At 41.1% G+C, this 25,483-nt stretch overlaps 2 protein-coding genes and 1 long non-coding RNA gene across 8 annotated transcripts in view; 1 reads left to right on the forward strand and 2 right to left on the reverse strand.

The window, feature by feature from the left end:
- Window positions 1-4,910, reverse strand: part of TMPRSS9 (transmembrane serine protease 9) — a 100,021-nt gene extending 95,111 nt beyond the window's left edge. Inside the window, exon 1 of the mRNA XM_074204612.1 lies at window positions 4,860-4,910. The gene's annotated coding sequence lies outside the window, so the exon portion shown is untranslated. The remainder of the gene's footprint in view (window positions 1-4,859) is intronic.
- Window positions 1-14,240, forward strand: part of LOC141500993 (uncharacterized) — a 50,809-nt gene extending 36,569 nt beyond the window's left edge. Inside the window, exons 2-3 of the long non-coding RNA XR_012472107.1 lie at window positions 2,679-2,795; window positions 10,445-14,240. This is a non-coding gene — a long non-coding RNA (uncharacterized LOC141500993). The remainder of the gene's footprint in view (window positions 1-2,678; window positions 2,796-10,444) is intronic.
- SPPL2B (signal peptide peptidase like 2B) overlaps window positions 5,763-25,483 on the reverse strand; it is a 45,924-nt gene continuing 26,203 nt past the window's right edge. Inside the window, exons 8-16 of one of the 6 annotated variants that reach the window (XR_012472104.1) lie at window positions 24,805-24,921; window positions 21,976-22,057; window positions 20,176-20,250; window positions 20,025-20,087; window positions 18,724-18,823; window positions 16,851-16,928; window positions 11,602-11,825; window positions 10,372-10,555; window positions 9,462-9,534 (exon numbers count right to left, since the gene is read on the reverse strand). Coding sequence is in view for 3 of the 6 variants with exons in the window: in XM_074204615.1 (XP_074060716.1) it covers window positions 9,349-9,621; window positions 11,665-11,825; window positions 16,851-16,928; window positions 18,724-18,823; window positions 20,025-20,087; window positions 20,176-20,250; window positions 21,976-22,057; window positions 24,805-24,921 (949 nt within the window). In the remaining 3 variants the exon portion in view is untranslated. Of the gene's footprint in view, window positions 9,622-10,371; window positions 10,556-11,601; window positions 11,826-16,850; window positions 16,929-18,723; window positions 18,824-20,024; window positions 20,088-20,175; window positions 20,251-21,975; window positions 22,058-24,804; window positions 24,922-25,483 lie in introns of all 6 variants that reach the window. The other 5 variants (XR_012472106.1, XR_012472105.1, XM_074204615.1 and 2 more) reach the window with 5 other exon arrangements.

Raw genomic sequence — 25,483 nt, forward strand, 5'->3', positions numbered from 1 at the left:
TGGTTAGCCTTTTCTAATCCTTCTTAATTCTAGTGCCTTCCCTTTGCTGATTATTTCCAGTTTATCCTGTTTATAGTTTATTTGTGTATAATTATTTGTATGTGGAATTTTCCATTAGACTGGGAGCTCCTTGAAAGTAAGGATTGCTTTTTTTTTTTAACTTTTCAAGGCAATGGGGTTAAGTGGCTTGCCCAAGGCCACACAGCTAGGTAATTATTAAGTATCTGAAGTCAAATTTGAACTCAGGTCCTCCTGACTTCAGGGCTGGTGCTCTATCCACTGCACCACCTAGCCGCCCCTCTCTTGAACTTTTGCAGTAGTCTGCAGGTGGGTCCACTTGCCTGTCTTTCCCCATCAGTCCAGCCTCCAATGAGCTACCAAAGTGATCTTCCAAAAGGACAGGTCTGACCATGTCACCCTTCTAAAATAATAAACTCTGATAGCTCCTTGTCACCTCCAGGATCAAATACAAAACACTGTGTTTGATATTCAAAGTATTTCCTTACCTTTCCAGACATCTTACATCTTACTCCCTAATACATACTCTTTGATCTCTTTGCTGGTCTACCAAAAAAAAAAAAAAATCCCACCAAAAATCGAGATATTCCATCTCTCCATTTTGGAAATTTTCTCTAGCTATTCCCCATACCTCCTGATTTCAGTCTGCTGGCTTCTCTGAGGTCTCACCTAAAATCCCCTCTTCTAAACGAAGTCTTTCCCAACTCCTCTGGAGTGTAGCTGCTTTGTATATATTTGTTTACTCGTTGTCTTCTACTCATTAGATCCTGAGTTCTTTGAGGGCAGGGACTGTCTTTCCCTTCTTTTTGCATCCCCAGCCTATAGCACAGTATCTGGTATATAGTAGGTACTTAATAAATGCTGATTGACTGACTGAATATTGAAATGAACTGAACAACTCTTCATTTTCCACCAAGCTGCACTGCTCTGGATTGCTTCAACCCCGTACCCCAAGCTAGAGATCTTGCCTCACCTCCTCTCTCTCTCCCCCACCCCCCTTTTATATGTTGTCTTCCTTCATTAGAATATAAAGCTCCTCGAGGGCAGGAACTATCTTTCTTTTAGTTGGTATTTATATTTCCAGTACTTAACATGTATTTAGGGCTTAATAAATATTTTTGATTGACTTTAATTATAATACATTTTGAGTAGGAAAAGACCTTTACAAGTCATCAGTTCAATTCTCTTATTTCTTCCTTATACTGCACCAAGAGACAGCATAACAGTGGAAAGAATGATGGACTTGGAGTTGGGAGACCTAGGTTTGACTCCACCTGAAACTCTTACTAGTTGAATAGAACCTCAGTTTCCTCATCCGTAAAATGGGGTTAATCACACTTGTATTACCTACCTCCCAAGGTTATTGTTAGGAAACCACTTTATATACCTTAAAGTGCTCAGTCATTGTAAATGATGAATATTAAATTTGTCTTCTTATACCCAGAGTTTTCCCTTTTGGAGATACACAGAAGATGACTGTCTTCCCCTACTCCATGAAATCTTTTTCTTATAAAGACACAACTGTAATTCAAGTTTTTTCTTCTCTAGACTGAAATATCTTTACTTCCTTCGCCTAATACCCATGTGACAAAATTTAAAGTCCCTTCCCCAACCTAGTCAGTCTTTCCTGGACATGGTCTGACTTATCATGGGAGCACAAGATTTAAAACTAGATAAGATCTTGGAGATCCTGGAGTATGATCTGATGGAAGAGAAAGATGAACATTGTACTCTTGGTGGAGCAGGGGGAATTGGAAAATGGAAAAAGAAGTAAGAAAATAACCAGGAAAGAAAAAAAGGTGGAAATTCATCTCAAATCCACAGGATTCCAGAGCTAGAAAAGACTTCAAAGACAAGCTTGCTCAACTTGTACTCAGACCCACAGCATCCTGACCAGCTAACAGCTGGTCCTACTAGGGCTGTCCAAGCCCTTTCTAAAATGGGGTAACCAGAGTTGGCAATGATTCTCTAGGTGTGCTCTGATAGCTGGGCTGGACTAGAGTAGGGTATCTATTTCACCCCCACTGCCACCCCATTCTGGACTTTAAGCCTCTCTTAATGCAGCCTAAGCTCACACTTAGGCTGGCTCCTTACCAACAAAATAAATTTGTCTTAAAACACACAAAAATAACATTAAAAAAATACAAAATGTAAGGATGTGGAACATTCCAGGACACTTTCCCACTATTACACTCTGGAGAATCTTAATTTTCCCTGTTGCATTCTGGAGCAACTGACCCTTACTTGTCTCAAAAATAAATTTGAGCAGCTGAAACATGGATCCACCTGAATTTCAGTGCTTTCTGATTGCTAATTTCTAATTGTGTGAACTTGAGCTAGTCTCTCCCCATTCCTTTCTTCTCAGTTTCCCCATCTGTAAAATGAAGGACTTTTGGATGAAATGAACTCCAGGATACCGTCCAGTGCCAGAATCTCTGTATTTCTATGTAAATCATTTCCTGAGGGTCTCTTGCTTCCTGTCTTCCAAATCACCTCTGACAAGATGGGTTAACTTTGACTCTTCTTTCTCTAATCCATCAGTCCTGTTTAATTCAACCTAATCCCCCCCTTTTATCAAACTCATTTTAGTCATGAATATGGAAATGTTCTCACTTCTGAATATAGTCTTCCATTAAACCAGTTCTTCATTTAATTCCTAGGATCATGGACCAAAACCTGGAAGGGACCGTTTGAGACCATCAAATTCAACCTCCTCGTTTGATGGATGAAGAAACTTCAGAAAAGGGAATGACTTGACGGGGATCACAAAGCTTATAGTAAGTATCTGAGGCAGGGTTCAAACATCATTTTGACTCCCCCTGGCTCCAGAATCAATGCATATTCCTGGGTGTATGATGAATTTATGTTGGTTAGGGAAGCATGATGGACACTCACACAGATGGTCAAGGCTGTTATGAGGAAAGTTAAATGTCCAAACTTCGAATTTTAGGCTTGTAGACTTACTAGATAGCCAAAAATGTGATAATTATGGAACCCTTCTCTAAAAAGATCTGAGTTCTTTTCCTTAAATTAGCTAAAAGGAAGAAGTCAGCAGTGTGGTGGAAAGAACTCTATGGATTCGAGTCAATAGAACCTGAATTCCAGTGCTTGCTGATTGCTAGTTTCTAATTGTGTGATTTTGAACTAATCACTCCCCACTCCTTTCTTCTCAGTTTCCCCATCTGTAAAATGAGGGGTTGTTGGATGAAATGACTTCCAGGGTGACTTCCAGTGCCAGGATCTGTATATTTCTCCTATGTAAATCATTTCCCAGGGGTCTCTTGCTTCCTATCTGATAAGAAGGGCTAACTTTGACTCTAAACTTTGACATCTAAACTCTCTTTTCCCCTATTATTGCTGAGGGCATAACCCCCAGTTTTGTGTCTTCCTTGACTCTTCCCTCTTTGTCAACCTCCTGTATCTAGTGTGTAGCTAAGCCCTTGCTTTGGGGCAGCTAGGTGGCACAATAGATAGAGTACTTGCCTTAAGTCAGAGGACAGGAGTTTGAATCCAGCCTCAGACACTAGACTTGTGTGACCTTGGGCAAGTCACTTAACTGATTGCCTCACAGTTGTGCAGATCCATATCCGGCCATTGGACCCATGTGGTTCTGGAGGAGAAAGTGAGGCTGGTGACTTAGCAAAAGCACCTCCACTCAAATCCAATTCACATGCTTGTCATGGCATCACCCCCCTAAAGTCACTGCCTTCTTGGAGAACAAAGGACAAACATCTCAGTCCTCTCTTGCCAAGCATTTCTCCTCCTATATGGCTCCTTCTCTCCCCTGATACTGCTACTACTGGTGCAGGCCCTCAGCACCTTACGGCAGTGGCTTGGCGGCGGGCCAATCTGCTTCAGATCTCCAGGCACTCTAATCCATCATCCTAAAGTTCATGCCTCTATCCACCGCATTTGGGAAGCTCCAGGGGTTCCCTCCTTTCCCAGCCTTCCTAGCCCTCCTTGGGCCCCGGAGACTCCGGTCACCCGGCTGTTTCTCCCAGAGACTCCACACATCCCATCCCGGACCTGGCTCCCCGCTTAGTGCCAGGGCCTCCCCCGTGGCTGGCTCCGAGGCCCCACAGAGGAGGGCATCTGATGGATCGGAGCTTCTGGAGAAGCGGAATGGTCTTGCCCCCGGTGCCCCCGGCGCCCAGGGGCCCGCCTCGGCCTTGGTGCAGCGCCCTCCCCCAGGTCGGCTTCTCCCCCACCGGCTCCTTCAAGGGGTGCCCGCGCCGCGGGGCTGCCCCCCAGCCCCGGCGGCCCTGCCCCAGCACAGACTCACCCCGGGGTCCCCCGGGACCCTCAGCCGCCGCTGCCACGAGTGGCTGCCTCTGGAGCCGGCCGCCCGTTTTTGTGGGGCAGGGGGCGGGAAGGAGCGGCCCCGGCCCTGCCCACCCGCCTCCGGGCCTGGGGCGCCCCTGCCCGCCCCGTCAAGGCTCGACGCCCCTCTCCCGCCTCCCCGCCCGCCAGGGCCCCCTCAGCACTGCGGCTCCGTAGCCCCCCGGCCCCTTTCTCCTCGCAGGGCTCCAGCCCCTCCCGCCCTCTCACCCGTTGGGGTTCCGGGGCCCCCGCCCCCTCCCCAGGGCCGGCCCGTCCTCAGCTTGGGGCAGCAGGGGTGACCGCGCCCCGCGAAGCGACAAGGCCAGGGCCCCCCACCAGCAGCCCCATAAAAGCCCCGAGTGGAGGGGAGCCTCCTCTTTGTCGGCTTTGCCTCCCCGGGCCGCCCTCCTCCGGACGAGGCCTCGGAGGGGCATCGGGATGCCGCCCCTGGCCCAGGCCCTCGCAGCACGATGGCAGCTTGGCACACCCCACCCCCGGCTCTCTGGGTCCCGAGGACCAACCTGCTACGGGCTAGGTCTCCATTGGCCGCCGGAGGCCGGGGGCTCTGCCAGTCGGCCCGGACTGGCACCTGCACAAGGCGCGCCTCGGGCTTCGCGGCTCACATACCGGCTTAGTGCAGCTGCCGAGGGGGGCCGGGGTCCGTCCTCCGCCTGGGGCTCCGCTCCCCACCTGCCTTGGTCCAGACAATCGTCCATTTATACCTCAGCGCGGGGCACCCACCGGAGAGCGGGAGGCCGCCACGCTGGGCGCGTCCCCCCCGGCCCCCGCGAGGTCATTGTGTCAGCGCCCAATTCTAGCAACTTGTAGCTGCCCTTTAACTCGGAGGAGGTGCGTTTGGATGAGTTTTTCCTAACAGTAATCGGATCTTCCCCCGACAGGAGGCACAATGGGACTTTTCAGGCCTGTCTGGAGCCATCCCAGGCTCGCATTTCTCTGCAGGACACCAGAATCCAGAAGCCGTCCTCTTCTTGGACTCCAGGGGCTGTTCCATTCCCACCGAAGGGGGAGTGTCACTGATACCGGGAGAGGAGGGAACGTGAAACTCCCACCACTAGGGCAAATTCTGAAATTTTGCAATAAGCTTACCCCAAAAGTTCTATTCATCCGGATTCCAAATTATTTTCTTCCAAGCAAGTGCAAATTATAAACAAAAATGAAAGGGATATAATTGAAACCTTTTTTCAGGGGATTTGAAAGGTTTTAGGAGCATTATTTATCTAATTGATTTAAAGCCCCCAAATAATTCTTATTTTGTAAAGGAGACCCACTAAGGTTCTTTGTCAGGCTCTATTTGCTTAGCCAAGCATTTATATATATATATATATATATCTGAAATAAAATTACATTACTTTGAAAAAAATTACATAATTCAAATATCAATAATTTAGACAAGCTCCACCTCATTAATTCACTATTAAGTTATTTATGTGACTTTATTATTTAGTTACATGGGATATCTCATCATGGTAGAGGCAGAAAAGCAATAAAAACCTGGGCCTGGGAATGCCAAGTCCTAGTTCTGTTACTCAGTTATTTTGGACAAGTCACTCAAGTCCGTCTTCTTCCTTCTTTCTCCTCTATTAGATAGTACCTATCCCAGAAAGCATCAAAATACCTGCTTCCTAAAATGTCAATCAATAAACAAGTTTGCTAATTGGTTTAGTAATCACCACTACGTGGTTATCTCAAAAGCTAGCCACAAAATCATTTCATTCCAAATGACCCAGTCCCTAACAATTTGGTACAGTTCAAAGAGGATACTGGCTTTTGAGTCAAACATCTGCCTAGACTACTTATCTTTATGATCTTATGTAAGTCATAAGTATTCTGGGCTTCAAATTCATCTATAAAAGGAAGGAAACATGGAAAGTTGTCCAGTCTGGAATCCTGGGATCCCACAAAGCAGTTTATATGGGTGACAGAATCTTTATTTTGACAGCAACAAAAAATGAGGACAATTCTCTACTGCTTCACATTAAATCTCAAAATGCTTAATTTTAAATATCAAAAACTATGTTTAATGATAAGGTTAAACAGAAGCAAGGCAAAAAATATGAAACTCAACCTTTGAATTTCTTGACATTTTTCTAATAAAAAAAAACCGACCAACCAACCCACATTTACCATACACAAGTATAAAATGACTTAAATTAAGGCATAGTCCAATTGGCTGAAGCAGGTTCCAACTCGGCTCTCTCTGGGCACAGGAGCTCACTTGCATTATCCCATGGCAACATGCTTACAAAAGGATAGGAACACAAGGAGGAGGGAAAGGTCCATTTGATATTATTCCCAGGTTGTTATCAGTTCATTTTAACTCAAGAGAAATAGACAAACAGTTTGAAAGACCCTGGAGACATTTTTTCCTTCCTTTAACTAGAAAATCTATCCCTCCTCCCCAAAGAACTAATGGCTGACTTAGGTTGTTCATAAATCCTTAATGCTGGTTTTTTTTCCCGGAAGTTTATGATTTTATCCAAAGCCTCTGATATTCTGGGAAGCTTGGCCAAGAATGAAACAATGAGGAGGTATACCTGAAAGGCAGAGCCCTAAACAGTAACTACAATGTTGAAAAGTCCTAGTCTTAAAAATGGTTGAATGAAAAATAAGTATGTATGTCTGTCATTCATCATCCATCAACTGCAAAGTTTTCCAAAGCTAAAATCTGAAAAGGTTGCCTGAAGGACTGAAGACAAGAGTAGTCAAGTATAAAGTTGCCAAGATAGCCCCAAGTGATACTTCACCTGATTGGACATTTGGACTGGAGAGTACTCCAAATCCTGCCGAACAAAGATAATTGAATTCTACTTTCTGAGCCCAAGTACAGCTGAGGGAACACCTTGATGCGTAAGGGAAGGTAGCAGTTTAATATTCGGATCCCTTTGCAAGGTTCTGATCTCCCTGAAGAGCCCTTTGGTGTTGTCTTGGAACTTAGGTCTCTTAGCAACCTTCCTATGACTTTGGGTAGAGGGGGATGACATCATCAGGGCTTCCTGTGGTCCAGGGAGATGGGTAGGAACCATCTACTCTTACACAAGACCCTTCTAACTATATACAAGGGACAACAATCCAGTTATTTTTTGGTGGAAAGAATAGGTATGGAGAAAGATGGGCAACCTTGCCCTTCAACCAGAGTGGTCATGGGATAACGGAACCAGTCACCAGGGTCTCTCTATACATACCATTTGGCAGCTAGACTTTTCTTGCCCCTATGTGTGTACCAAACTCCACAAGATCTAAATGCTCTCTCTAATGGTGTTGAGAACCCTATCAGTGAGGTAGAAGACAGAATACCATTCCAGAATATTCCCATGTATTGCAAAAATTCCTCAGCTAGATTTTAAATGCATTCCTTACTATTACAAGGTGAAGGATTTAAGTTACTTTTATGGACTGGAATGTATAGTGTTAAAAATTAGGAATACTTGAATCTTAGAAATAAAATTTAAAGCCTCTGGTTTCTGTTCAAAACAAAATAAATCTTAATGCCTAAAAAAGTTAACAAATGCTGAGATGCTGGATCTGCCAAAGAGGCTGAAAAAATTTACCCACCACACAAGTTTGCTCAGCAAAAACTGTAGCCAGTTGCCATGTACGTAGGAAATGGTAGCAAAGAGCAATGTCCTTACCCAAATCCCCTTTCAAGGGCAAATGGGAGGGAGATAGAGAATCAGAGGTTCACAACCTCAGTTAACTTTCCAGTGGTAGAAAAAGGTCACCTGAATTGAAGTCTAATGAGTTAGGGGAATTCATGCTGACCCCTAGAACTCAGCCTAACAAATTTACTAGAAATCCAAAAGCTTTATTTTATATAAAGTGAGATTATATATGAGCTTCCCCTCCCTCCTGAATTCTCCATAAAAATGCCAAATCTCCAGAGGCAATACTGCTTTAGTTCTAATGAATTAGCCTCTTAATAACTTAGAAAAATGAAACAGGGTTGAGATCTTGGATCTCAACAGCTGGGGGCGGGGGTGGGGTGAATGAAGTAGGGAGGTAGCCAATTATTTTCAGAAAATACTAAATGTATTTAAGGGTTAGGACTAAATATCCAAGTTTCTGAACATGCTCTCCCCATTTAATCTGCGATTCTAGTTCATAAGACACAATCAATTAAATATAGCAACACCTTCTTCTTTAACACAAGAGTTTCATAGACTTTTAAAGACTCCTTCACTTTCTGTATTAATCAGATCCTCTCCAAATTCCTGCACTGCTCTCTCCTTATCATTTATATGTAATCATAGTCCTCTATCTTAATTACATGGACACTAGCATATAGTGATCCTGTTTTCTTATCTCCTGAGTAACAAAGAATTTAATATTACTATGATGGACAAGAGGTAGTCTACTCACTGAATGTTTTCTTAGAAAAGCCTTCTACTTAATGGAGTCTTTGACCAGATCATCTTTTAAAGGGGGGGGGGGTACGGGGGCGGGAGCCTAGAGAATCATGATGCACTTCATGCACCCGAATAGAAATGCCTAACCTTTCAAAAGGAGGTGAAATGATGGACCATTTCTTGCTTCTTAAATATCTGATTATACTAAATCATTCACAATTATAATTAAGATACCATAAAAAAAAAACAAATGTTAACTGTAGGCTAAGAGAAAGTGATAGCAAAGACTTCTTTTCATGTTAGCTACACTGTCCAGTGCTTCCCTGTCAAGATTAACCTCAGTCAGTTGAGAGAAACACAGCAGTCACGCAAGCATAGGGCAATGCATAAATAAAACCCCTTACTACAAGGCGAGTATGAGAAGGAAGGCAGGAGTGGAATAAGAGAAACCTATTCAAGTTCTCCCTGAAATGGGCATCAGAAGGGAAGGAGAGCACCATATTTCAGAAAGAGGAGGAGAGGGACCTAACAAGTATCAGCAATTGTAGGAGGAATGATGCTGTGGGGCTCTTTAGTGTAAGTTAGAACCAGTTGATGGGCACTCAGGGCCATGTAGCAGGTGCCACAATTCCTATCTCCATTTTCCTCATCTAGTTGGATGGGCCTCTTCAATCTCTTGATGAGGCTGGTCCTTGTCTTGATCAGCTGGTTCTGAAACACGAGGGGCAGAGCTCAGAGGTTCACTGGCACTTGCTGTTTTCTCCAAGGATGTGGGTGTATCAGAGAGCTGGTCGGCTTGAAGGGTGGGGTTGATCAATTCTTTGTTTGGCTCCTGTTGAGAAGGGGAAGCATTTGAATCTTTTAGGGTTTGGGGGCATTCAGATGAAGCCATCACCCAGGGAGGCTGAGTCAGGTCCTTCTACAAAAGAAAAGTCATAGTAAGGCAATGGAAATACATCCAATGAGATCCCTGATATTATAGACCTGAAAAAAGGCTAAACTAGAGGAGAATCTATACCTTAGTAAACAACATTGATGGCTGCTGGGTGACAGGCACCTGACAGAAACAGAAATGGTAGTAAAGAAGGTAAGGCAAGTCAAGCTTTCTCAGAGCAAATAAAAATACGCCCTGAAGCACAAATTCTTTTCTCCAAGGGTTTGGAAAAGAAATAATATGTGCAGCTGATTCCATATGAAAATAAGTCTGAGTCATTAAACTTGTTTTACAATTATAGCTACCTGAATTCATAAAAACTGTGGCTCTTTTTAAGATGCACTCAAAACCCATAAATCACAATCTCAGAACCAGAAAGGATCCAGTTCAACCTGCAGCTGAATAGAATGCCCCATAGTACCCCAGAAGGTGATGATGCAGCCTCTTCTTACAGAACTCTGATGGAGAATTTGTTACCCCACCTCCCCCACTCCTGGACAGCTCTAATTCTAAAAGGAATGTTAAAAGCCCAAATTCTTCATAGTGCTTAGGCTGAGAAAGAAGAGAAAAGAGCTGTTCAAAGTACTACTTTAAAAAGAGCTGCAGATTCCTTACAACATTTGTGCCTCTTCAGTTTAAGAGGCTTTGCTGTAAGCTGCACAAAAGGTGTCCTTCCTTAGGTGAAGGTGTCCAGGATCCCTTTTTCCCCCTTTCTGAAAGCTTAACTTGCCTCACCTGCTCATAAATTGTCATGCTCCCTTCTCCTATACTCAACCATAACTCAAACAAATCATTCTTTTAATTTCAGATCAACAGCTGGATGAGAAGCACACCAATCAGAAACTTCTATCAGAGGGAAAGGCTTTGAGGAGGCCCTTTTAATTCAGTTTTGAAATTCAAGTTATCTTCCCCCAAAAACCTGGAAAAAAAAAGTGACATGTGGTTGGGTACAACTCAGAAATGATGATGATATGACAGAACAAGTTCCAAATTAAAATCTAGGTCTATACTTCCTACAATTGCTTTTAACAGATAGAATGACAAAAGGTGGTAAGATACTGTTAACCTCCAACCACAACAGAGTAATGGCTCATATATCCAACACTGCTGGGGAATGAGGTATTATTAAACAAAAGTGAATTATCCAGAATAAGTAAAGCTTGGATTCTTAGAACTGAAAGGAACCTCAAAGGTCATCTAATCCAATTCTCTTGACATCCTCAACAACTAGGTATCTAAATAAAGTGTCAAAATTTTATTTAACGATATTTGAGGGAAAACTAAAACAGTACACATTTTTATTTTCTTGTTTTCTTAAGAAACAAAGCCTGGATAGAAATGCAATGCTTTCTTGCTGCATTCTGCTAATCATAAAGAATGCCAATCACTGCATTGTTTGGGGAATTTTCTCCCAGAGCTGAAAGACCTCTGAAAGCTACTACTGCTTGGTCAGGTTCTTCAACTTCTTCCTTCCACAGACAAAACTGCTACTTACCATGTTGTCAATGGATACTGTTCCCTCTAATAGGATGCCCTGTATTTCACTCACAATACTGTTCTAAGAGTGGTTGGCTCTGCCTGCTTTTACAGAATCAAGTATCTGGGCTTTGTAACAGCTATTAGACCTGCTGCAGAAAGGCCTATTTGGGTTTACTTCAAGATTTGCAGCTAGTTTCCAGGTGGTTGAGGTTGCCAGAAGTGTGACTTTCAATTAAGTGGGGAATGATTATGCTTTAGAACTAACAGAACTTTTAAGAGAGAGTATTAGTATCAAGTAAAAGTTAACATACTATCTCAAAAGTTCAGTACATACCTCTATATTGGCCACACCAAACTTTTAAAGCATTCTAAGTCCAAAACTATATCTCCTAAAACTAAATCACCTTTTAATAATCAGAACACAAGTATTATGGCAAAATATCAGCTACATGATTTTGATGATAAAACTACAGTATTTTACTCAACTTTAACTTTAGGATTTCTAATATTAGTATTTTTTGAAGACAGTCATATCAAACTGGTATTCACCGCAAAGCCGCTGCCTGTCCAGAACATTCTCAGCTCCTTGCGCCATAAAGCTATCACAAAGCTTGTGATCACAGTACAGGGCACTAGGTAGAGGAGAGCTGGCTGGCCTCTCTGCATCCACGCCAAAGCCACAAAGGTGATCAGAAGGCCAATGCCATAGGCTAAATTAGACAAAGAAGAGAAGAACCAAGTTATTTCAATGTACTGTATTATTTGGTATTTTATTTAAAACCTGAACTTAGAGTTAAAAGACACAGAACATTCTCTTCATTTTACAGAAGAAGAAACTCATATACTATTAATACCTGGATTAAGTCATTCATTCAGCAAAGTTTATTAAGGATCTACTATGTACACAATACTGAATTAGACATTTTGGCAGACAGCTCAGATAAGACAGGTTCCTTCCCTCATGGAGCTTACAAGTCTAGTAAGAGGGATTAACACAAATATAGACCTTATAATATAAGATTCCAAGGGGAAAGTGTTACTGACCGACCAAAGGGATGCTACAAAGTTTCATGGACAACTCAGTATCATATGATTAAGATTTTAAAAAAATGGGTAGGGAGCTAACAGGCAAAGTGGAAACTGGGAGAGGAAGGCTATCCCAGGTATTAAGGAATAGCATGGACAAGAACATGGAGACCAGAAAGTATAAGTTTCATTTCAGAGACAAAGAGTTAATCAAGTTCATACATCCAAGACAACAAGAAATGGGTTCTAGGAGGTAGGAATTAAAAAAAAAAAAAAAAAAAGGATGGTGTGAGGGACTTGTCCTTTGATGTATGTCCTACTCATTCTATCTTTTCCCCTCCAGGAGATTCCCAAGTACCCTGTCTGTCACAGAAGCAGTATGGGTTCCACATGTATGGAAGCTGGAGAGTAGAGCAAAATCAGAGATAAGGACAGTTGAGAAGTGACAGTGTCCAAGCTAAGTCCAACATGACAAATTTCCTAACTAGAAATAAAAAAACAATATAGTAGGCACTGGGGATGCTTTAAGCCAGTTTATAAGGGAATGCTTATAGAAATTAATGTATTACTAAATATTAATCAAGGTCAAATGTGCCAGAATAACAAATTATGCACCTTGTAGTCTTGGGTCAGAGGGAGATGAGGAGTTAATGATGAGAGGCAGAGAAAGCTTGATTTGTGTTCAGGCAGAGAGGGGACAAGGCAAATCCCAGAAGTCAATGATGATAGGACACATTCTTCTGCCCCAAGTGCTCTTGCAAACAGGCCTCAAACAGCCAATGCTAGGCCAGTTCTTGCCCTACCTCCAAGGAGGAGGCTAGGGGAAGCCTAGTGGGGAAGAGACCAATGACTATCACCTCTGAAAGTCTCACAGTATCACAAAATTTAGCAATTAAAGGGCAGCTGGGATTATCTTGCCCATCTTCAATCCTGGCTCTGAAACCTACTAGCTCTGTTACACCTGACAGAACGTAAGCTCCAAGAGTGGGGCTGGAACAGTTCCATTTTAGGCTTTGTATTTCTGGCACCTAGCACAGTGCCTGGCACAACATGACCCCTTTCTGACTGATAGTGTAATGAGGATAAGCAAATCATCATTCCACTGGGAGCCTCAGTTTCCTCATGTATAAATGTGATATATTTATAAATGTGATACACAGCTCTCCCACAAGGCTGCAACAAGAGTTCTCTGTAAATTTTAATACTATAGAATCATGAATCATCATTATGATCATTCTTTTACAGAGAAGACAATTTGTAGACAACACAAGGGAATGGTCTTGCTCAAGCTTTCTCACTACAGACACTAGGAGGTTTTCTGTTTTCTGATGCCTGAAATTCTTTTATGACTAAGGTCCCCCCCCCAAAAAAAAAACTAGGTTTAAAATTCATTTAAAGTTATCTATTGAGTATGACTCAATCAACTAATATAAAGTCATACTAGATCCTTTTATGCTAGGATAGGAAGAAAAAGGGAAAGAGCAGGAGATTATTGGGCCCAGGAAGTAGAAGAAAGGAAGAACTTAACCCTGGATGTAAATCGACTATGTAGACTTCACAATTTAGCCCAATATTCACCAATGAAATTGGAACCAGTGCTGCTCTACATCACTGATAAAAGTCACAGAATCTCAGGGCCAGAAGGACATCAATCCAACCCACACCTGAACAGGAAAACTCACTTCCTTTTGAAGCAATCAATATACTTTCATAGAACTTTCAGTCTTAGAAAATTCTTTTTATTGAGCCACAAAAATCTGTTTCCTGACCATTATGCATAGGAAGAATAAAACTAACCCTGTATCTTCCACAAAAAAAGTTTTGAATTACTTGCAAATTGTGTTCCTCCATCACTTCTTATTCAAGCTAAATATTCCTGGTTCTTTTGACCAATTTTAGTTTGTCAAAGCCTCCAGGCCCCAATCATCCTGGTCACCTTCCTTTGGATATAGTTAGTCTCCATCCCTATATGCGAGACTCAAAAATGAAAGAGATTTTATTTTTTAAAAAGTTTAATTGAAGGCTTTTGTGATAATTTTGAAAAATGCAGACTTAATTATAAAGGAATTTCATTCCCAGGAGATTCAATCAAGACATACTATTTTGTGTATCAAGTGTGTGTACAATCTTACTTATGTCTTCAATTCCCAAACACTTCCCTGTAGATAGTTACATCTCATACCAGTAACTTAACTGATTCACAGTTTTCTCTCAGGATGGGAACGATTACATTAGAAACACCTAAGCCAGGCTTGGCATGGTCTTTTCTCCTCACTGCTGAAATACTAGCCCATCCTTAGCGGTTACATCCTTGCCTTTCCAAGGTGATCATCCACTTTTGTTTTCACTTCTTAATGATGACCAGGGATCATTTCTTTGGTTATTTGCTTCTCTAGCTCCATAAAGGTTCCACTGATCTTTCCTTGAACCAGTGCTGGGTACTCTGGCCACAAGAGACACTTAAAGGGACTTTGATATTCTCCAAGCTGTGGGCAGATCACATCACACATCAGCCCAGAGGGTAAAGCAGTGTTTCATCACGCCAGGTCTCAGTTTCCTTAATTAATATTTGTCCCTCATTTTTGAAGAAGACCACGACATCAGGGAGGTAATACCATGGAATAGAGTAAGGGGGTACTGTGCTCAATCACTAGCCTCACTTTCTCCTCAGGAGCCATCTGGGTCCAGTGGCCAGATATGATGAATCAGGATGACTGGAGATGGTCCTGGATGCAAGGCAATCAGAGTTACATGACTTGCCCAGGGTCACAATGCTAGCAAATGTCAAGTGTCTGAAGTCAAATTTGAACTCAGCTCCTCCTAACTCCAGGGCTGGTGCTCTCTGTACTGAGTCACCTACAAACCTGTAGAGAATCCCTGAAGGCATGAATCATGTCTTATTTCTCCTTAGTATATAGTACAGTATATATACTTAATGGAGGCAGAAAGATTTAGGGCAACACATTTCAATATTTCCTAGAGTGATGGGCGTGACAGCCTGATGCCAACAAAGGGAAAGCACCACTCCACTTGGAAAGCAAGTGTTTTCCCCTTCCTCTGAGTGCCAATTACTGCCCAAATCCTTGTCAGGCCCCCATCAGGACCTGTCTTGTTATTAAGCCAGGCTAGATTGCTTCTTAAAATAACATCATTTCTTTTTAACTGGAGATCTCTCTGAGGAGCCCAGCAATTCAGTGACCTGAGGATAGGTGGCAATGAGCATGCCTCCTGCAAAGTACAAAGGAGTAGAGAGGCCTGGTTGAGGACAATCATGGAGTCAGCGGGTAAGATGGCAGTAAAGGACTTCTACCTTACTAACTCCAGAAAGAATGGCCAGAAAAATCTGCCAGTCTCAACAATATTTTCCTTGATTCTTCCTATTTCTCTCAACAAAGCAAATTTTCAATTAACAGTAAGGATATATTATTAATTCAATTAGATTAAGATCTGGAATAACTCACACCTGGATACTTGACATATGAAGCTAACTGAACTTAGTTAATAGTGCTAATAACATGGGTAGTTTTGCATATGCTAAATATCACCATCCAGGCTCAAGTTCCACAATATCATTCATTAGTTCTGATGGGGGACGGTCTCTGATGCAAGATACCCACACAGGCATCACTCAATTTGCTCCCTATGTCCAGTCACAGGTCACAATATTTTGAGAACTTTCTTCTTGAAGTGTCATCTTTCCTGTTTCTTCTTTCTTCATCCTCTCTGCCACAAGCAATCTGTCTAGTAGATTCTTCTTTCTTGATCAGAAGTCTTACTCCCTTCCCAAAAGGTACTCTCCTCCCTGCCTCTTCTAATTCATGTCTGTTCTTTCAGCTAATATCCACCCCTACCTCTAAGGAGGCCACTAAGTGGTGCTAGAGAGCACAGAGCACCAGTCCTAGAGTCAAGAAGATTAATCTTGAGTTCAAATCCAAGCTCAGACACATACTAGTTGTTATGTGTCAGACCCTATCTCAGTTTTTCCATCTGTAAAACGAGCACTTAAAGGGACTTTAAGGGGAAGAAAAAGGGCAAACCACTCCAGTATCTTTGCCACAAAATCCCCAAAGGGGGTCAGAAAGAGTTGGACACGACCGAAAAATGACTGAATACTTCAGACTCTCCTCCTCCTTCCTTTCTTCCTATGATTATTACATTAGTGACCATCACTCAAAGACAGACTTACATGTGTCTATTTCTCAGTTCTCCCCTCCCTTTAAGCATGGTACAACCTGCATGTGCAGGCAAGGGACTTTGGAGTTCATTCAGCGCAAGCCCCTCATTCCAAGGAGAGTAAGTAATGACTTGTTCAAGGTCCTAATGAGGTAGTAAGGGGCAGAGCCAGGATTAAACTCAGTTTTGTTTCTTTCATTTGGGGCACCCAAACAAGAACAAAAAAGAAATGATAATGTTCTGACCCTATGTAGAAAATAAAGAAGCCACTTCAAGTTATCTTTTCATGAAATGTTCTTGGTAATTAACATCATAGCCATCAAACAAGTAACATAAAATGAAGAAAAAAAAATATTTTATCACAGACCTGCTACCAGGAAATTCTAGAGACACCATGGGGTCTTTAAAGTCAAAATGATTGAAATAATTGAGTTGCACTTTGCTCTAAAGAGTAAACACACTGATCACAGAGTTACAGCCTAGCTGTCAGTAGAACTGCTATAAAACAGATTAAAAAAGACTTCCTTTATACCTACCTATGGTACAGGCTACAAAGTAGACTCTAGAGGACTGCACCTGAATGTCGAATCTGTGGCAATATGCTACCAATAACCCTGAAAAAGAAAGAAAAAAAATTATTTTTGTGTCCCCTTGTTGAAAATTTAGCAAACTACTGTACATACTCCCTGTTCTAAATCGTTTCCAAAGACTTTAGAATGAGATGATACTCAAGATGTAAAGCATCTTTTAATGGTCAAAGTCTTCCCACTTTCTCGTTGTACAAATGAGAACCCAAAGAACTACAGGCTCTCAAAGAAAGGACCTTAGAGGACATCTAATCCAGCCCACACTTGAACAGGCATACCCTCTATAACATTTTCATCTAGTTGTTTCTCAATCTATACTGTAAACTCTCCAGTGAAGGTAGATTACTACCTTTCAAAGAAGTCATTGCCTTTTGGAATGGTTCTAATGACTAGAAGGAGCTTTTGAGGAATAGGCCCCACAGATCCTGACTCCTTAGTACATTTTTCACAACCCTACATATCTTCCAACTCTAACAGCCTCTGAAACTATCAACCTTAAATACATCGAATCAACCCACAATGGAATTTAAAAGAACCCAAGAAAAGGAACCAAGCTGCCAACATCAATTGTTCCAGTTTGTACATCAACAGAGCTAAGATCTCACTGGTGTGGGTGCTCTCTGCCCTGATGCATATTACAACCCAACCACGCATCTTCTCTCTGTGTGATTCTTTTCTATGTCTTTTCACAGTTAAATAAATGTATATCAAAGAAGGGCCCCAGCATGGTGCAGAGACCATTTATTTATGTAACAAATAATCATTAAATTATAATAATTCACAAAATCATAAATGTAAGTATCCCAATGGGGTCAAGGAGAGTTTCATAAAAAGTCAGGCAGGCTGAATAGCCAACAAAGCAAAGAGACTTTTCAAAGTTCAAGAGCTCTGACTCTTTGGGGGGATTACCTCCATGTCTTGTCATGCATACATGCATGCAGAAAGCAAGCACAAAAAACAGATCCTGTTTATCTGTGACATGCAAGGCACTGTGCTATTCACTGTAGGTACAATGAACAGGATCAAGACACTGTCCCTATCTTGGGGAGTTGGGAAGGCATTAAAAGTAATCAGATGAGGGGTCCCAATGTAGAACAATTATGAAGTGTCATAGCAGTTCAAGGGAGGAACAGAGCACTTCAGGCAGGGGTGACCAAGAAAAGTTATGCAGAAGAGGTAAGGCTTGAGTTAAGATATTTGAAGGCTAAGGAAGATTCAGAGAAGTAAAAAGTGGAATAATAGCTTGAGGAAAGGAAAAGAGGATAGATGTTTTTAAGCAACCAGGAAGAAACAATTTAGCTGGCATAGAAGATTCCAGGAGAATAGGGGAAGATAAGGCTAAAAAGACAGGATGGAGCCAGATCATAGAAAGTCTTGAATGTAAGGCTCTTGAGATGCAATTGCATCACCAATCTTCTCTCTGTTGAACTCCTATAACAGCTATGGTATGCAGTACACAATTTAGCCCTTACATAACATTTTGCTGATTGTTTCAAGGGTATATTTATTTCCACCACCAAACTGTAAACTCCTTAAGAACAGGGACTATGTCTTCATCTTCATCTTCCCTCACAGTGCCTAGCAGAGCATTAAGGGCCTCCATCAACACTTCCTTAGAAGTGGATAGGATCTCAGAGAACATTAAATCAAACCATCATCTTACAGATGGGGAAGCTAGAGAGATCTACAGGAGTGACTTGCTCAAGGTCACATAAATAATAAGAAGCAAAGCTGGGATTTAAACTCAGTTCTTCTGATTCAAAATCCATTAGACCACATTCTACTTTGGCTCATTAACCTGCAAGCTTAGTAACTGAAATACCTGGCACTAAGATATCTCCAAAGCCTAATAGAGAAAATGGCCTGTCACAGAGTGCTAATGGTGAAGAGTTTAATCTTGGGACCTTCAGCACCATGGGCAGCTAAAAAGAGGGGAAGAAATAACATGTTTTTAGTGTAAAATCTGTACATTTATAATCAAAGTCATGAAAATATGTACTCTTTCTCATGACAATTCTACAAACATCAAACAAGTTATGGGGAAAGCTACAGTATCTTTCCCTAACAAATAGGTCTGACAGTTTCTCAACCCCTCAGAAAATAGTGTCCTATAAATGACAAGGGGAATGTCCACAAGGCAGGTGTGCAATCAGAACAAAGGGCTGCATGTATATATATATATATATATATATATATATATATATATATATATATATATATATATGCAAAAAATCCTTTTGCTATTAGTCAAAACAATGCTGATGACCACAATCAAGTCTGTCAGGATCCACTGTGACAGAATATTATTAAACCAGCTGTCCTTAAGGGAGTGATGCCAGATATAATAGAAGGCAGGAACATTTCTGAAAATTCTGAAATCTAGGGAAAAATGGAACATACATACATATGTTTGTGTTTGGTTTTTTTCACCATCAAAGTTACTTTTAAATTCGGAAATAAAAGTTACAGGATGTTAGCAATGGAAAAGACATTGGAAGTCTTCTTGTCCAACCCCTTCATTTTACAGATGAGGAAACTCAGACCCACAGCCTGGATTTGAACTCAGGTCTTCTAATTTCTCTTCCCATTTTACTACAGTTTATTACAGTTTTCCCTCAACTGTTATATAAAACTTGAGTTTGCTCACAAAATCATGTTTAGTCTATGTAGAAATGTAACAGCCTAAAAAAAAAAAGTAAATTTAAAAACCAGAAAATCTGAAGGAAGAAAAAGTCCCCAGGGAAATGTCTCCATGCCTCTACCTGGACCCTTTGGTATCCTTATCATACATGTGTTCCTTTTATTTACCCTTTGGACTCAGTTTGGGGGGGGGGTTTGGAGGTTCTATCATCCAAAGCAGACCTACCTTGGTTCTTTTCAGGCTGTCAAACATGTACACATGTACCCAGTCTCCTCTGACTTTCCCACACCTTTCCCACATACATACCTCCTTCACAGGCTTGGCATGGGAGTTAAGAGCCTTTGAAATCACCATAAATGTTGGTACAATTTGTGAGCTTCTAGTCAAGTAGCTCTTTGTAGTTTAACCCTCTCTGGAGATGAAAGCACTCAGAGGTTAAGAGTAATAAATTCACCATCTATCTTGAAGCTACTAAGAAATACCTTTTCGTGAGTGGTAGAATCCGAAGGGCCAGCAGCCACTTCCACCATTATGCTGTTCCCACTCTAAAAAAAACAAAAGGACACGGGAAATTTAACTATTCTGGAACTCTGGGACAAGTTTGGATGACAGAACAAGTAGAACAATTCCTACCTTTGTCAGAAAGGGTGTAATGAATACGAAAAATACATCATAGATGAAAAGCACTAACAGAAGCAAAGTACAAGCCTAAGAAAAGAAAAAAAAAAATCAGTCATTGAGGCAGGGGAAAAAGTGCTTAAATTCTCTGACCAGCTCTGAAGATTCATTCAACTTGCACTATATGAATTTTCACAATCTAGTAAAGCACTCACACTGATCCAGAAGCTGATCTCAAACTAGCTCTCTCTGGGGACTTTGCCTCTCATCCTTTCTTTGTCACTGCTCAGTTATGTCTTTCTTCCCCTTAAGCCCCCCAAAGCCAGCCAGGTCTCAAGCAAATACCATGCTAGGAAGTAGCTGCACTCTGGTCTCAGGTCCAGATGGGTGTTTTATTTAATTTAAAAAAAAAGGAAACTAAAAAAAGTATGTGAAAATATACATAAAGGACAAATTCACTTTTAACTTTTTTAAAAAACAAACAACCCTTTCAGACCAAAATTCTCATCCCAGTTCTAAGTTCACAAAAGCTCCATTAGGCATTTGCCTGCTTTTAAATACCTTAAGTTTGGTGCTTAATTTGGAGGAAAAAAAATAAAAATTTTCCAAGTTCTAAATAAAGAAATCAAAATGGGTCAAGTAACAAGATACACTTTTCTGTGAAATTTCAACTGCAGATTTTATAGGAGGTCTGATTTACAGGAGGACTGATTACTTTTTAAACAGTTGACTTTGTTCCCCTAGTTCTTTCAGTGAATTTTTTATTCTTTTCACCAGAAAAAGAAAATACTGATTTTTTAACATTTTAAATATTAATTTACATTTTATATGGTTCTTTAAGAGTTTTTCAATGCTCCTTTACCATAGAAACTCACTAATTGCTCATCACAGCTCTGTATGAAAGAGGGGCAAAACAGGATTATTTCCAGCTGACAGATTGAGAAAACTATTTCAGCACTATTTCAGCACCAGGAGTGAGCTGTCCCTTGCCACAAGTGCTAGTGAAGGGCAGAAAGAACCTCTGAATCCTGATCTTTTGACTCACAAGGTCAGCTTACTTTCCACTACACAATGCTGCCATGTACCACTTTAAGCCACTCCTGGCAGATAAGGAAAATTCTCTAACAGGACCACTTGCTTCTCTAGTACTTCTGCCCTCAGAATGAGAGTTAAAGCATGGCTATTGCTAACCCATATAGATGAAGCTAGCCTAGGTAACTGAAAACCACAGATTATGCCCAAGCATGATGTTAAATAATATTTCATCCTTTTTCCAAGCCAAACCTTCCAAAATTTGCTCTTAAGAAGGAATGTCAGGGCCAGCTAGGTGTAGCAGTGGATAGAACACTGGCCCTGGAGTCAGAAGGACATGAGTTCAAATCTGGTTTCAGATACTTAATAATTACCTTGGCTGGGTGGCCTTGGGCAAAGTCCCTTAATCCCATTGCTTTGCAAAAACCAAAAAATAAAAAAAATAAAAAACTCCAAAAAATGTTGGCTAGAGTTATAATTAACCCTGAATAACTGAGAGATGATAGTTACAGGCAACACTGACTATACCCTGCTGGTAGAAGGAAGATCTATAAAACTACTGCTATCTTCTGGAAACTTTATTCTCCCACAGGCTTAATCTTGTGAAGAAGGAAAAAAGGGGAAAGGGAAGCTAAAAAGACTAGATGTCAACACAAGATGTCAATACAACATCAAGATAGATGACAACTGCCCTAAAAACACATACATCTTCAAAGATTATCTTCCCTCTACCAATTACATCTTTCTCATGGAAACCCCACTAGCCCTTTCCAAGCCTCATACCTTGAAAGTTGGTAGGCGAATGGTTTTTAACATGTAAAGGCAGAAGGCAATTCCCAGTGCATCTTGAAGGACCCAGGCCCACCTGGAAAATAAAAGTATTAATATCACTACCCTGAAGCAAGAGGCTCTAAGATGGGCAAGTCAAGTCAGTCCCAAAATAGAGTGCAAACAGCACTGGTCTAGGAGTCAGAGATCCAAGTTCTTAGCTACTAATAAGGTAGTTGTTAGACCTCATTCTTAAAGAGGACCAAAACAACATCACTATTTTAAGAGTCTTATAATGTATCTAATTGTGACTGATCAGACTAATACAAGCTTGGAATGCTCTACCATAGGTCAGGCACAAATAGTTCATGTGACCAGCTGGGGTGAGTTCTCTAAACCTGTACATCTTGCTCATCTCAGACAATGACTGACTAGGTGACTTATCTAAATTCTTGATGCCTCATTTTCTTTATCTAGAAAATGTGGATAATACTTACCTCATATATGTACTATGAGGATCTAATGTTGCTTGCTGGACGAAGTATAGAGGAATATTTATTCCCTTATATGTTAAAGATGCTAACATCAGAGATTTTATTTGTTTATTTATTTATTTTTAGGTTTTTGCAAGGCAAATGGGGTTCAGTGGCTTGCCCAAGGCCGTACAGCTAGGTAATTATTAAGTGTCTGAGGCCAGATTTGAACTCAGGTACTCCCTGACTCCAGGGCCAGTGCTCTATCCACTACGCCACCTAACTGCCCCCCATTATTATTTTATTTAAAATATATTCCATCTTGTGCTAAAATCTTCCTTTGATGCATCATCACAACATGGAAAGGGTTCCCGTGGGTTATGCCAACAAAATTCAAGCTCTGGTAGGTTTCTACCAAACAATGAAGGATTTTGGGACAAGACTGACGAGTCTATAAATTACCTACAGTCTAAGGACTAGCGATACACTAAGGTATGGAGGAATTCTAGTATGGGGAATACCCGCAGAAATAATGTCACAGCTCTTTGGAATCACTTAGCAATCCTAAAAGCCTATCAAGTTTGAAGAAGACTTACCACCACAAAGCAATGAATACTTTTGTGACCACAATAACTTAAGAAAACCATACACTAAGGTATGGAGGAATTCTAATGTGCTCTTACTACAAGGAGCACCCACAAAAACAGCTCTTTGGAATTACTAAGCAATTCTAAAAATCTATGACAACTCACATTTATACAGCTCTTTGTGGTTACAAAAGCCTTTTCTAGTATTATTGCTTTTGATTTTTAAAATCTCTTTGTGCAGTATGTCTGTATGAATGCAGTATCTAAATATGATAATCTCCATTTTTGAAGGTGATTAAATCAAGAGATTGCTAAGTGACTGCAGGGTTTCTATGTCTAAAGCCATTGTGTCTACAGCTCACCTCAAAATCACTAGAGAGAGAATGAAGTCAAAAGAACATTAATTTGAAGTCAAAAGGATCAAGGCTCAAGCAGTTACTACCCGAAAGACTTTGGACAAGTTCCTTCCCCTTCTGAACCTCAGTTTCTTCCTTTGGAAGATAAAGAGATTGGCTTCTATGATCTGACAGCTTCTCTTCCAGCTCTAATCTGTGGTTCTAGGGACCTCAGGAGAACAGTACAGAAGGAAGCAACTAATAATTAATTCAGAGTTTGGAAAACAGACCCCAGTAGAAAGGCTAAGACCATATACTTGAACCAGAGGTAGAAGGTGAGTTAAGGAGAAAGAGCATGGGATTGGTAGCATTTCAAACTAAAAAGTCCTTAGTGACTTTCTAGTCCAATCCCCCCATTGTTACAGAGGAGGAAATGAATAAATAAAGGGGCTTGTCAGGGACTCCCATAAGACCAGAGCCTTCAGGGAAGAGAACATTGGTCCATCTTATTTGTTTTTAGAAACAGTGGCTGGGAGGTTATGGGGATAATATTTTCCATATAAAAAACACTCTCAAAAATATTTTCAGTTTTTCCTTCTGCCTGTTACTTCTGCCAAAATTTCCAAGTAAAAAATGCCAAGAATCTTTAGCAACTTGAAAGGTCTCTTAAGAAAATACCAGATGGTGTCACTGATAGCAGGGCAGACAACACAGTAGCTCCAGCATGCTAGCTCTGTTCTTCTCCCTTCCCTGATGATTTCGAGGCTTCCAGTTCATAACCCTCCTATCCAAAGAACTCAGACTTTCTAAAAGAAACCATTAGTCTCTCCTGTCGAATCAACACACCCAAGGAAAAGATCAACAAGCCTGGCAAATCATTGGCAGAGGAATTCCTCTCCCTAGCTTTATGGGTCAAGGGGCAGAGTCATAAACTGGAATTAGAAACCAAAAACACTAAGACACTCCAGCTACAGGAGAAGTACAGTGCAGAATTTTCTCCCCAGATTGTAATCTCAATTCATGCAACAACCAGATAAACCTGCCCAACTTGTTTCAAACTGGACTGAAATTAGATGCAGTTAAAAGCAAAGAAGCACTACCCAGACATTCCTATCAGATGTGCCTAGATTGTAGCTTTGATGCCAACATCACCAAAATCATTTTCATGAAATTGAAAAGGCAAGGTTTTTAATAACAGTGAAACCCAAGTGGCTCTAAACTTCATCAGCTCATCACCTCTAGGGAGGTTCAGATGAGGCAGTGAATCTGGGAGCACCTAAGGACAAGGTACAAGTGAGGTCTAAGCCTGTATAGGAGACAGAGGGCAGTAGGGTACTAAAGACTACTAGCCTCCCAATATCCCACAGCTATGCAAGACAGAGAGAGAGAGAGAGAGAGAGAGAGAGAGAGAGAGAGAGAGAGAAACAGAGAGATAAAGTCTGGACTTACTGATCTTCATTCCGGAAGATTCCCCATATTATACTGATTGTAGTACAAAACATTGCCAGGAGCAACATCCGAATCCTTGGGCGCTTATGAAAATATGGTAAATTGTTCTCTGGAACCCTAGAGAAAAGAAATCATACTAGGGGAAAAAAGTAATCATAGGGAAAAAAAGTAATCATAGGGAATGCGAGTAAGTTATACTCCCAACTGTCAAGGAGTTCTGTTCAAACTGTGAGTCTCCAAAAACCTTTTTCAAATGTCCCTACTTTCAAATCCTGCTGCATTTGGAAGCTACCCTCAGTTCTGTCTCTTATATGGCTGGCTGTGGCCTTGGATCTGTTTTAATTATCTAAAGAGCTTTCATATGGAAGGGAGATAAATTTTTTTGTTTATTTTCAGAGGGGAAAAATGAAGACCAGTGTGAAATTAAAGGGAGTATTTTTCAGCTCAACACAATAACTTTCTAATAATCTAATGCCTTGATAGCTAGTCACCTCCTACCCAAATAAGTGGTGGGCTCCTTTTTTCACAAAAAAGGATTTAAACAGAGGCTAGATGATCCATCTGACAAGTCACTGCAAGAGATTCTTTCATTAGGTGACTTCTAAAGTTCCCTTGCAATTCTAAAATTCTTGTATTTTATGAGTACATTATCTTATACAATTCTCCAACTGCTTCATGT

The sequence above is a fragment of the Macrotis lagotis genome, chromosome X (assembly GCF_037893015.1).
Source record: "Macrotis lagotis isolate mMagLag1 chromosome X, bilby.v1.9.chrom.fasta, whole genome shotgun sequence".
NCBI lineage: Eukaryota > Metazoa > Chordata > Mammalia > Peramelemorphia > Peramelidae > Macrotis > Macrotis lagotis.